Genomic DNA, 13561 nt, shown 5'->3' on the forward strand with positions numbered 1-13561 from the left:
TTTTTTTTTTCAAACTTCCTGGGAGGACCCGGGCGCGCCAATGGGCGGCGGGGAAGCCGGGACAAACAGCGGCCGGGGCCGCGGCCCAGCCAATGGGAGCGTGGGACGGGCCGGGGGCGGGGCCTGCGCGACGGGACGGGCGCGGGGGGCGGGGCGGCCGCGGGCGGATGGGGGCGGGGAGAGGGGGCGGCGGCCGCGCTCGGCCGGGGTGCGCGGGGCGGAAGGAGCCGTGCGGCCCGCAGGTGACTTCGCCGCCCACCGCGCCGGGGTGCGGGGTGTGGCCCCACGTCGCCTCGGCTACCGCGAGCCGCCGGGTTTGCTGGGCACGTGGGCAAAACACCCAGTGCTAACCACTCCCGGAGCCCCGCGTGTCACCCAGGAAATCGACTTTCACCCTCACTACAGGCTTGACCGGACGGTGCCCTTGTCCCCATTTTACTGATGAGAAAATAGAGGCGCAGAGAGGATAGCCCACCTGCTCAAGGTCACAGAGTAAGAAGAGGTGGCACTCCTAGCATGTGCCCCCTAGATGCCCTCTTCTGTGAATGGGTCTTTCTGACCTAGGAACCTGGTTTGGGGTTCTCGGGTGCGGGTGCACACCCGTGGCTCCCGTTCCCAGAGCACTTGGCCGTTTTTAGGAGCCCTTTTGCCGGCAGGAGTTCATCTGAGCCCTGAAGTGGAGGAGGAACCTTTGGTGGAATTTGTTGCTAAATGCATGTAGTAGCTTGTGTGGAATTGTGATTCAAACCCTGCGTTACCTAAGCAAGGTACTTAATCTCTCTGTGCCTCAACTTCACCCTCTGTTAAATGGGATAATGCTGTTGTCCCATGGGGTTGCTATAAGGATTAATTGTTAAGTACTCAGAACACCTCATGTATGTATCCCTAGTTAGCTATCCTTCGGTAGAAGGGCAGGGGGTTTGGAATAACTGCCATTTCAATTATTCTGCCATCTTAGTGTGGGGATCAAGAATTATTACTACCATAATTACTGTCCCCATTTCACAGATAAAGAAATGGAGGCTCAGGGAGCTGACGTTCTTTCTCAGTATTTCCCACTGGGATTCTCTCCTCCACACTAGAAATGAGGTCATAGGTAAGCCCATTTTCCGCTAGACACTGGCCTTTTGGCATCCCCAGGCCATTTTCCTACCCTACCCCTGCACCTAACTCAGGCATTCCACCCTGGGGAGAATGAGTGGACAAAAAGAAGACCTCAGCCAAGACTGGTTTGGCTCAGTGGGTAGAGCGTCGGCCTGTGGACTGAAAGGTCCCGGGTTCGATCCCGGTCAAGGGCATGTACCTTGGTTGGGGGCACATCCCCGGTGGGGGGTTTGCAAGAGGCACCTGATCGATGACTCTCTCTCATCGATGTTTCTGACTCTCTCTCTTCCTCTCTGTAAAAAATCAATAAAATATATTTTAGAAGAAGAAGAAGAAGAAGAAGAAGAAGAAGGGGAAGACCTCACCTTCCACCAGTGCCTTGCCCTTTGGCCTGGACACCTCATAGCTCCTTACAGGTTTCCTGGCCTCTGGGACTCCACTTCTAGTTCCCTCAATCCAGTGATCAGATCACTCCCCCGTTCCAGGTTCTTCAACATTTCCCCCGTGCTAATAGATCAGCTCTGCATTCTTGTTCCAAGCAGTCTGAATCCATCCTAAAATCTGCCCCTGCCTGCTGTCCTCCGTCATCATAAACACATTTTACATGCTAGGGTCCACAATGCTGGACTTCTGAGAGTTCCTAGAATGAGGTCATTTGTACCTTGGTGGGACTGCACACGTTGTTCTCTGCTGTGTCTGAAACACTTCCTTTCCAGTTCTCTGTACCCTCACTCCCCACACCCCAGAGCGCACACATCCACTCCCGTCTCTCCCGCCTCTCCCTCCAACTGTTTGTTTGCCTGGAAAACTCCTCCTCACTCTTCAAGTCTTGGTGCCCAAGTGCCCCCAGCACAGTAACCATCTCCTTGTCTGATGTTCCCTGCGCCACCTTCCCACCCAGTGCTCCCTATGTCTGTATGTTCCCCCGTAACGTGATAACCACAGTGTTCTAACCACATACGTGTCAGTGTTCTCACCAAACCATGAGCTCCTTGTGGGCAGGGATGAAGTGTTTTTTGGTCTCTGTCTCAGAGCTGCAGCCCACAATACGTCCTTAGCAAACAAGGGTTAAATGAATGAATGCACAAATAGAAGAAATGACTACCTTACCACAACCTGCCCTAGCAGGAGAGAGAGAGCACAGGCTCGGGGACGCAGGAGAGAGTTATTACACAGGGCCACCCAACGTTGGGAGGATTCAGTCTTAAGCTGGTACTCTGTCAAGGATAGCCACGTGAGGCTCAGAAAAGGGAGACAATGGCCCAAAGCCACACAAGTTAGTGCAGCAACAGAATTCAAGCCCAGGCGTCCTGGTTCTTAACCTTGGACTAATGTCACTATCTAGCTCAAGAGATGTTTGCAACTACTCTAAGTAACTGTCTGGGCGGCCCCACTGGCAGTTCTATCCCTCAGCTCCTGATTCTCCTCATTCCCAGATGCAAGAACCACTGCAAACTCACCAAGCCACAGCTGCCACACCTGTCTAATGGGGACTCTTGAGCCTGCAGAAGGCAGGGAGATCCAGATGCACAGTTGTGGGGAGGGAGCGGGCATGAGGGCAACCAGTTTAAATCTCCACTCTGCCCCCAGTGGGATCTACAGCAGTGATTTCTTGTCTTCTCTGAGCCTCATTTTCTTGTCTGTAACATGGACAATATAAACAGTCCCTAATATGCCTGGTGGTAAGGCATGCCATGCTTTGAGCACAGCTGAGCACATAGTAGGTGCACAATAAATGCTAGTGATCAGCAGCAAGCATCATTATCCCAGCGTCCTTCTTCCATTTCTCTCCACTCAGGGCTTCACCTGCCCCTTCCTGCCAGACCCACTTCCCGTTGACAAGGTCTCATAAGGTACTTCCTGTCCATGGCTTGAAAGTACCACCCTGCCCAGGTAACACGTTCTCAATACCCTCTTACTAACTCCCAAAAGGCAGCAGAGAGGAAATTATGAAGGGGATGGGGAAGTTGGTATTTGGCCACACCTGCCCCCATCACCCCTCTGTGCATCCTGATCTCCCGGGGCCCCCCTGCATCCCTGAGCGTCTCATAGAGGCCCTGCCCCCCTAGACCGATGTGGCAACCACGGCTCAGTGAGTCCAGCTGCAGCCATTCTCTCGGCTTGGAGTGAGGAAAGTCACCAAGAAGCTGGCTCCTCTGAACCCCAGCTCTTTGACCTCCGGCAAGTCAACTCACCGCCCTGAGACGCAGTCCCTTCGTTTGTAAAATGGGTGTAAGTCTTTAACATGCCCAGCCCAGGGGCGGGGCCCAGGGCCAGCAAGAGGGTGACAGCCAGCCTGTCACTGAGAGAAGAGCCGCGTGAGCCAGCCCCCTTCTCTCTGGCTGTGAAGGGGCAGGAGGGGGCAGGTCACAGCTGCCTCCCCTCCTGCCCTTGAGGAAACCCCGAACCAGAGGCCTGAGTGTTTACAGCCTGCACTGGGCAGGGGATGGGTTACGTAATGCCAGATGTTTGTGAAACTGGCTCAGGCCCAGGACTGAGACACACTTTGCAATCCCAGAGCCCCTCACAGGGTCCTCCTCCCCCTTCCTTTCCCCCTCCCCCCAACCTGGCTCTCCGGCCGGCTGCTGACCGGGAGCTTTCAGCTCTGAAGCTCACTCAGTCACCCTGCCCCCTGGAGTGGGCACCCCACTCTCTCTCAGAGGCCATGAGGGCTCAGGGCTCTGTGATCCCTTTCTCACCCTGCCCCCAAACCCTGCCCTCTCAGCCTCCACTCACTCCTCTTTGGCTAACACCAACCTCCTCCCTCTCCTCCCCAGCTCCCCACCCTCTCCCCTCCCACCCCACGGGAGCCAGCCTACCCTTTGCCACCTGAGGACCCCCAGGGAGAGCAGGAACGGATTGAACAGCGTGGGCCGGTCCCCGGGCATCCGCCATGAGGTCACCAGTCGGCCCTTGAGCGGGCTCCCAGACTTGGCCTCCGCTGGCCTCTTGTCTGCCTGTCAAACAGGGTCCAGTGTTGGCCCCCAGGTCCCTTTGGTGGGATGGGAAAGTCCCTGACTACGGCCTCCCCTGCCCATCCTGCCGGGCCCCCCTAAAGGCCCAGGGTTCCCCTTGTTCTCCGCTCACAGAGCTGTGAGAACAGCTCGGTTCCTGTTTCGTGCTATAGGGTGTGTGCTTGACAGGGCTCCACACCCCATATGGCCGGCAGGAGGGGTTTTCTGCCTTAGGTTTCAGTGTTAAATCATCAAGAGATTTAACATATAATTACTTATTTCTAACTTCTCTTAAAATATGTAAAGATGTGGGAACTCTGAACCTTCTTCCCCATGGCACAGCCACCTGGGGCCAAGGGGCCACCCAAGGCCCCTCTAGCCCCAAGCCCTCCATCTGCCTCCTCTCCTCACCTTGGTGAAAGGAATGGATCACAGACTCCTACAGCCACCTGCCCTCCCATCCTGGTAGCCCCCCCAAGTGAGCCCCCTTTGGAGGAACAGGCCCAGCAAAGCAAAAGCATTTGCCTCAAGTCACAGAGCAGGTGGGAGGAAGACAGAGCCCAGATGTCCCAACCCGCCAGATCAGGAGATTCACTGGAGGCAGAACATGAAGCATGAAAGCACAGGTGGAGGAGGGTTTGGGGAGGACTGCACCCCTGTCCCATCACAGTGCTGGCCCCTAGCCCGTGCGCTCCATGCTGGCGCTCTGAGTCACTCCGCCCACACCCAGGCATGCAGATGGTGCTCACTAAGGGAAGGTGAATGAATGAGTGAATGAATGAATGAGGCTGCTATCAATTCTGTGTAGCCCTGGCTGCCTGGGGGTGGTTGAGAGGCTTTCCGTGTTGCTGGGGTGGCCCCATTTTGTGGAGACTGGAGGGACCCCTGTCTGACATTTCCTCTTTGTTCATGAAACCCTGGCCCCAGGAAGTATGAAGAAATAACCCAAAAAGAGGAAGAGCAAAGTTGCCGGGGCCCCTGTGAGAGCTAGAAGTGCCTTCAGTGACCAGTCCCCGGTCCCCTCCCATTTCACAAACTCCTACAGCCACCCTTTGGGAAGACTGGCCCACCAAGCACACAGGACATGGCTGCTGCTGTGCAGGGAGTCAGAGCAGGGCCAGGAAGCAGCTTGTGGGGAGCAGAGAGAGCTGGGTGGGGGTTCCAAGCCCCGGTTCTTCTTTGAGTTCAGCCACCAACTGTATGACCTGGAGCCACACCCCTGCCCCTTGTTTTCTCATCTGCACAGTGAGGGGTTGGGCACAATCCCCCAGCTCTGACAAGCAGCAGGGCCAGAGTCAGGGCTCAGCCTGCCAGACAGACACCCCAATCAGGCGGCAAGTGGGAAGGAGAGCAGCAGAATAAGGAAAGCGCAACCCCAAACAGCCTGTCTCCTCCCTGCCTGCCTCCCTCCCTCGGCCCCAGGCCCTGAGCTCTGACCTCACCTCTCTGGAGGCTGAGGGTGAGGAGAACAGTCTGTTTGGCAGGTCAGGGGGAGGGGCGGGACAAAGCACTACAGCTGCAGCCAGGCCCAGAGCAGCCTCAGGGGGTCCCACCCTGCAACATCTGTCCTGCCCCAGGATCCAGGAGATGCTCCAGACCTGGCTAAGCTTGGCATTTCCTCAGCCCCCTTTAACGCTGCTCTTGCTCCAGCTCCTGGAAGCTCTACCCTTTCTCCCAGCCTGGCAGCCCTCCAGAGCCAGAAGGACCTTGCCTTCTTAGACCATTGCAGCCAAACTGCTATTTGCCGGGAGGGTGGGGCGGGAGTGCGGGGGACCGTTTGAGCTTACCTTTTAGGGCATTCTGGCAAGTTAAAAGCAGAGCCCTGGGCTCAAGTCCTCCCCCAGTCCCCAAGCCAGAAGGTGGCTCTGCCACCCAGCTCCACCGGAGCCCCTCCTCTCAAGGCCCCACCATGCACACAAACGACCCCATTACAGAGCCCACCTGGGTCTGGATGAACCCAGAGTTCAGCTGAGGACCTCAGCCCATCTCCAATCTAATTTCCCATCCCTTCCACTCCCCTCCCCAGGTGTCCACACCCAAGACCCAACTACCGAGTCTGCCTGCTTCTGGTCAGTCAATGAGTCTCCTCTCGGTTCTGACTCCTCAGGCTCCTTTGATTGGAACTGGAGATAAGAAAGAATGCAGCTTAGTCCAAGTTTTCCCCCAGTTTCCACCCGTCTATCCACCTTCTTATCTATCCACTCATCATCCAACATCTATTTATCAATAGATCCAACATCCATAGATCCATGTACCCATCCAGCCATCCTACATTATCCACCTTTTCCATCCAACATCCATTTTCCCATTTATGCATCCTCTATTCATCATCTACCCATCCATCTTACATCCATTTATCCTTCCTTAGTCCATCTACCTATCCTTCTAACATTCATTCAACATCCACCATCCATATTCCACATATACCCATCCATGCAACATCCATCCATCTATCCATCCATATTCTACCCAACATTCTTCCACCCATCCATTCATCACCCCATCCATCATCTAAGCAACATCCATCCATCTAATATCTATTATCTATTCCACATGTGTCAAACACAAGGCCCGCAGGCCAAATCCGTCCCGCCAGGCCTTGCAATGTGGCCCGCACCTCGCTGTCATCACTGTACTCCGCTGTGTTTCCATCACAATGACAGTTTATGACTGTTCAGTAAACCATTCGGCCCGCGATTTAGGCTGGATTTTAGATTTTGGCCCCTTCTCTGATTGAGTTCGACACCCCTAAATTTCTATTCCATTCATCACCTATCTATCTATATATTTATCTACCCATCCATGCAATATTTATTATTATTTGTCCAGCATATATGCCCTTTTCATCATCCATTCACATATCCATTTTTAATCATTTATCTACCATCTATCCACTCCCCTTCCCCCCATATTCCATCTTTTCTTTTCTTCTTTTTTTGGTTAATTTCATCCAAGGATATTTTTCCCATTGATTTTTAGAGAGAGTGGAGAGAGGGAGGGGGAGAGAGAAACATCAATATGGAGAGACACATCAATTGATTGGCTCCTGCACATGGCCCAGCCAGGGCCAGGGATCAAACCTGCAGCCAGGCACATGCCCTTGACCAGGAATCAAACCCACAACCCTTCAGTACGTGGGCAGATGCTCTAACCACTCAGCAACACCAGCCAGGGCTTGCATGCACGTAAGCATCCATGTATTCACTGGTCAGCCATCCACTGAGCTGACCTATTCCACTGTTTCAGGCCCTGGGCCAGGGGCCAGGGATACAGAGAGAAAAGGCATACCTCCTGCTCCTCAGAGCTCATGTTTCTTATGGGGAAATGACAACTGAGCATGACCAGATGAAGTAGAACTACCAAGCCCAGAAGGAAGACATCACCAACCTGGGGAAAGTGGCTCAGAACGGGGCACCTGATCTGACTTGCACAGTGAACGGCGTTTAGTGAGGAGGGAGAGAAAGAGCATCCTGGGCCATGGGAATAGGGTGCACAAAGGCAGGGAGGTGTGCTCACAGGGCTCTGCAGCCAGCTCAGCACAACCAGAGCGCAAATCTGGTGAAAGGAAGGCCAGGAGGTCTTGAATGCTGTGCCAAGGATTTTCATAGAGGTGAGCAGCTGGAGCCTAGTGAATGCCTGTTGTTATCGGTGGAAGTGTGTGTGTGTGTGTGTGCGTGTGTGTGTGTGTGTGTGTAGAAATGCCCTTAAGCATGTGGTGTTTCTGCCCCTCCCCAGTCACCATCTCCTAATCTCCCTGGGACCCCTGAGCCTCACTGTGGAGTAACTCTAGCTGGTTTCCCTCTTCCCTTTGAGCTGGCATCCCAGCATTCACTGGGACACAGCTTGGCACCCTCCCTGAGCTACGAGTGGTCCACCTGCCTCCTCAGGAAGCCTGACAGCAACTTCCTATGTGGGGTCCCCAAATTCCTCCATTGTCCTGAGGGCAGAACCTCTCTGCCTCTCTGGTGTCTGTGCATTGAATTGATTAGAGGACAAATGGATAAAAGCCAGAAATACGGGGGAGGAACTCCCTAGTCCTGCCGTGGACTTATACAGGTGTGACTCCTGGCAAATGCCTAATGGTCTGAACCTTGTACATGGCAGAGCATGTAAAGCGCGCAGCCCAGGGCCCGGCACACCACAAACCCCGCCATCATCCTTGCACATTGAGGGTCAGATGAACACACAGGAGCCGCACAGCATCCCAGTGGCACCTGTCAGGGAAGCATTTGGTCCTGTTTTATGGGGGAGACTGAGGCCAAGATGGGCTAGGAGTCCCAAACCATGCGCTGTGCTCCAGGGAGCTGAGGCAGGCTGCCGGGCTCTGGCTCCAGAACCCGCCCAGCCCATCACCTCCAGATAAATGCTCCAGGCAGCACCAGAGTACCACCGACTCTGGGAGCCTGCCCTGGGCCAAGAAGGCAGGGAAGGGACTTGGTGAGCACCTACTATGTGCCAGGCCTTGAGCTTACTGTGCACATGGGTCCTCATTTAAGCAACCTGTCTCAGCAGCCGACTCACTCACTGAGCAGATAACCTCTTCACTGTGCCTGGAAGGAGCTGGAAGGACCAGAGAGGGGTAAGTGAGGCTGTTCTGGTCTGTGAGGGGCCCGGAATACAGCGAGGGGAGGGGACATGACCGCACTGGGAACATGCCGGCCAAAGTCAGCGAAGAGCCACCAGGACAACACAAGCCAGGTGTGGGGGGCCGGGAGATGAGAAGGCCCTGGACAGAGCATCTTGCTTCAGGCCTCTGAGCAGACCTTTGTTTCACCCCTGCCCCAGCCCTTACCAGCTGTGATTTGGGGCAAGTGGCTTGACCTCTCTACCTCAGTTTCCTGATTTGTAAATGAACAGTGGCTTTCTCCTGAGGTTGCTATGGAAATTAAATGAGTAAAATACCCGTAAGTCATTCACACCAGGGCATAGCACATAGTAAATTCTCACTGGAGAGTTGGCCATGATCACCAATGGCCATTTTGGTGGACTGGGAAAGGTTTTGGTCAGGAGGGAGGATTAGGGCCGAGCTTTGAGACTGACTTACCTCCCAGTCTGCTGAGCTGGGGCCTTCTGCAGGGCTCCTACTCCCCAGCGGGCTCGTCTCCAGACCAGCTATAGTTGAGGTCTCTGGTCCGCCCGTTGCTTTGGTCTTTGGCCACTGGGTGGAGATGCAGGCAGGACACTGCTCGGGGCTGTGTCCATTGACGAGGGCGGTTTCTGCCCAGCCGGCAGGCTGGCTTTGTTGCTCTCGTTCAAGGGCGTCCTTTGTGCCTGGGGAACCCAGCTCTGGCCCTGGAGCTGTGGCTGGGCCACCCCAGTGTCCAGCCGGGTCCTTTCGGGGCAGCTGGGCCTGCAGGAGCTGCAGGAGGCCTTCCCAGTCCAGCCTTGGAAGACGGGAAGCAGACGTTGGCTCCTCTGTGCGGTCCCAGGCCCCCTCTCTGGGCATCCCAAGAAGGCTCAGCAGGTCCCTCCAGTCAAGCTCGAGGCGCCTCTCAGGGCCGTGCAGGTGTGGGCATGCGCCCTCAGGTCCCCGGCCCATAGCAGCGGCTGTCTCAGGCCTCCGGGAGTTCGAGAACTCTGCGGGGCCTTCCCGGGTGTCCTCTGGGCGGCTCATCGGCTGGGGAGGACCGAACAGCTCCTGCAGAGCGCCCCGGCCCCTTTGAGCTGGCCGGTCAGGGGGCTTCTGCAGCCCATTACTGGGGGGCTTCTCCCAGGCCTCTGACTGCCCCCAGCTCTCCCCAGACTCCCTGAGAGGGCCCCTCCATGTCCCCTCCAGGGCTCTGGTGGTGCCCCCGCTGGGCTCCCCAGGTCCTTGCCAGCCCCCCAGGCCTGGGCCCTCCTCCTGGCTGCTCCAGCCTCTTTCCACGTGTCTGTGAGGACACGGGGCCCCAGGCAGCTCCTCCTGACTCTGCCACCCCCCCAGAGGCTGTCTTGGGCCTGCTCGGCCTCTCTCTGGAGGTTTCTCTGTTCGCCGCTCCCTCTCAGAAGTCCTGGCTGACGTTCTTGGGGGCGGCGAGGACCCCTGGAGCCGCAGGTCCCCCTCAGGCCTCCTGGGAGGAGGGGGCTCTGCACGGCTCCTCCGGGCTGGTTCTGCCTGCTTCGCAGGGGGTGTGGTTACCTGAGGATGAGGTGAGGGTGGGTGAGGCTCCGGGACCCTGGCCAGGTGCACTCTGTCGAGGAGCTCGGGACACTGGGCTCTTGGCCAGGCCACAGGGAGAGGCAGGCTGTGTCCTCACAGCAGCTTGGATCAGCCTCTGCGCTCCCTCCCGGGGGGTGTCTGCTCTCCCCTCTCACCCACTTTCTGCAGTTCCAGAAAGATCTGCAAAGAGCTGCTCACTGTCCTGGCTTCCCCTCCCCCACGATATTGATTCCAACCAGGGCTATCAGGTGCACGAATTTCCACACCAACACTCCCTTCCCCTGGCTCAGGCCTTGCCCTCTAAGAGTTTCTTTAAAAATATAAATCCCGCTCAGCCGGCATGGCTCAGTGGTTGAGTATCGACCTATGAACCAGGAGGTCACGGTCCAATTCCCAGGTTGTGGGCTTGTTCCCCAGCGGGAGGCAGCTAATCAATGATTCTTTCTCATCATTGATGTTTCTTTCTCTTTCCTTTCCTCTCTGAAATCATTGATTTTTTTACAAAGAGGAAGGGAGAGGGATAGAGAATTAGAAACATCGATGAGAGAGAAACATTGATCAGCTGCCTCCTGCACACCCCCCACTGGGAATGTGCCCACAATGTGTCCTTGACCGGAATTGAACCCAGGACCCTTCAGTCCACAGGCCAACGTTCTATCCACTGAGCCAAACCGGTTTTGGCAAAAATATATATATTTTAAAATATACACATATTTTAAATATATATATATATATATATCCCCTTGGAAGTGATAGCCCTTAGAGGCGGACTATTGAGTCCAAGGCTTTTCCTAAAAACTCAAGATAGCAGCTACCCAATGAAGGAAGGAAACAAGGAAGGGCCGTCTCCAAAGGACTAACGGGGGTCCACAGTCTTGCCCAGAGCTGCTGGCTCTCCGGGAAAGGGGGAAGCTGGAAATCCGTGATTGGGACTCTGACACTTTCATAAAGGACCTCCCTTCCCAGGACCCAGCCTGGCACCTGGGGGAGGGGAAAAGCAGTGGCTCACCCCTGGGGTGCAGGGGCCCAGGGCAGGCTGGCAGTGCTCACCTCCCTGCTGAGGGCAGGGCTGGACTGTCTCCGGAGAAGCTGGCTCTGACCTTGGCCGGGCCGCTGCGACCGCCCCTCGTCCCGGGCCTGGAAGGTCCCTGGTGCCTCGGACTTCCTATGAGCAAATGCAGCCGCCCCTCTGAGGGCCCTTGGGGCTGTCCCACTCCCAGCACCCACCGCCTCTACTCCCACCCCCAACCGGAGGAGATATAGGGGACCCACAGCTGAAGAGCCCTAAGGGCCTCGGTTTCTCCTTCTGAAAAATGGGCGACTCTGCTCTACCTGCCTCAGGGGGCTGTTGTGGAGATTAAATGGAAAAAGGGATGAGTGACGGTGGGGGCTCAGCCTTGGCCTTGACTGCCTCCTGTCTCTCTCAGTACCTCCTGTTTCTGACTGCCACCCAGCCAACAGCCCATCTCTCAACCCAAACAAAGGTTAGACTGGTCTTTGTGGGAATTAAGGTTTATTGAGCAACTACTGGTCCCCAGGCACTGTGTACACAGGATGGTAACGGCAAACCTTTATTGATCATTTGCTGTGTTCCAGGTGCCAAATCATGTCATCTCACGCACCCCACGGGAGCTGCAGAATGTTCACATCCTCCTATTCCATTCTTTCTGCCATCTTTCAGTCTACATGGTACATTTTTTACTTCCCAGGTCCACCCTTTTATTCCTCAGTACTAACAAGATTCCTGCACTTGGCCTTGAAAACTCTGGGCCATCCTAGCTATTGGTAACAGAGCTCTGAGTAAGATCAGAAGGAAGAAATGTTCCCTCTTCCTACACAGCTCCAGGAAGGTCAGCAGAAAAGGTTGCCAAGACACCTAGGCTTCAGGCATTGTTGCCACGTCTGTCAGAGATAAGCTCGAAGCTGGTAAACGTCCTTAGTGCCACTTAGCTGTCTTACTTAGTCATTGGTAGCCATGGCTATTAATACTTAACTAACAACTCTGTTGCACGTAGGAATACCAAACAGGTTCTGGGCCCGTCTCTCCACTCCCACATGTAAGGGTTCAAAACACAAGACTGGGCCGCTCCACTGGGTATCTAGTCCAACAGGGTTTGAGTCTGGCTCCATCTACATGGGCAAAGGGATGGTGGCCCAGCTGGTGGCCGAGCTGACCTGGGCGGAGCCTGAAATAGATGACCTGGTGCTGAGCCCTGACAGAGCCAGCACAGAGGGAAGTGAGAGGAACCATCCCTTGGGCCTGGGAGGGGACTGTGCTTGGAGTCTGCCCCCAGCTTGGGAGCCATGCTGGAACCCTACAGAGGCTTCGGAGCGAAAACAAATCATGGGCTTGGGGTCTGTTGCTGTCTTATGGCGTTAAGCGATGTCCCTAAAATCAAATCCATAAAGTAACTGGAGTTTGTAGCAGCTGACTCACAGGGAACCAAAGCTTCCCACTGGACTAAATGTTTCTAAGTTGGAGGACTACCAGATCAGGTTCCATTTTTAACCTAATTTGAAGCAAGAGAGGTTCCTTGCTCTGAGAGATCCGAGGCCTCAGAGGGCTTTGCTGCCAGAACCAGGGTGTAGGAGCCTCTGGGAAGCAAAAGCCCGAAATGTGATTGTGACAGCGATGGAGAATACTCCGGGTGGGGCAGCGAGGCACGTGTGTGTTCTCTCCCAGTGAGTGTATGTTCCATACGAACTCCAGCTTGTCAGTTCCTACTAGGAGCCCCCGCTCCAGGAGGAATTGAGAGACAGGAGTGAAGACTCAGGTAGAATCTGGGCAGCAATAGGGCCCTCGGGTCACCTGTTACTGAGGCTGATGTGGCTGCCCTGGGCTGATAAAGGAAATGCATTTCCTTTGGAACCTGTGATGAGCTCTTCCACCTCCACAAAGTTTAAAGGACAAAGCTGTCAAGTCTAGCAAGTCCCATGAAGGCTCAGTTTTGAATTGAAGAGACTAAAAAGTGCTTATGTGATTGTAAGACAAGAGATTCCAAAGGCATCCAGGGGAAAAGAAAATGAAGATATCAAGCCAAAATTCCTAATGCTTTAATGTGAGAGCCGTTAAGGAAAAATTTCCAGGCTTAGTTAGTACAATGCTTGGACAGAGTAGATGCTCAATAAATACATGCTAAATGAAATAGGAGAAAATAATAAATGTACTATCTATAGTCACTCACTCATAAATTTCAGTCTTCCAGATACTTAAATAGGTTTTTCAATTTCTTTTTCAGATTACAAATGGTTTTCTACTTGGAAAAAGTGCCATACAACAGGAGAACATTTAATTACTCAGTAGAGTTATAAAACCTTGGTTAAAAGTTAAGTCATCTATTTCTCCAAAATATATACTTAAGCA

At 54.5% G+C, this 13561-nt stretch overlaps 1 protein-coding gene across 1 annotated transcript; it reads right to left on the reverse strand.

Moving 5' to 3' along the window:
- Positions 1-2732: 2732 nt before the first annotated feature.
- Positions 2733-11472, reverse strand: LOC118728572 (TRIO and F-actin-binding protein-like). The gene is made up of 5 exons (XM_045587418.1): positions 11248-11472; positions 9103-10176; positions 6110-6181; positions 3924-4061; positions 2733-2744 (listed from the first exon to the last, which is right to left on the reverse strand). Exons 2-5 carry the CDS (start codon positions 9670-9672, stop codon positions 2733-2735), a joined length of 792 nt encoding a protein of 263 aa, XP_045443374.1. The 5' UTR covers positions 9673-10176; positions 11248-11472.
- Positions 11473-13561: the final 2089 nt, after the last annotated feature.

The sequence above is a fragment of the Pipistrellus kuhlii genome, unplaced genomic scaffold (assembly GCF_014108245.1).
Source record: "Pipistrellus kuhlii isolate mPipKuh1 unplaced genomic scaffold, mPipKuh1.p scaffold_m20_p_3, whole genome shotgun sequence".
Lineage (NCBI taxonomy): Eukaryota > Metazoa > Chordata > Mammalia > Chiroptera > Vespertilionidae > Pipistrellus > Pipistrellus kuhlii.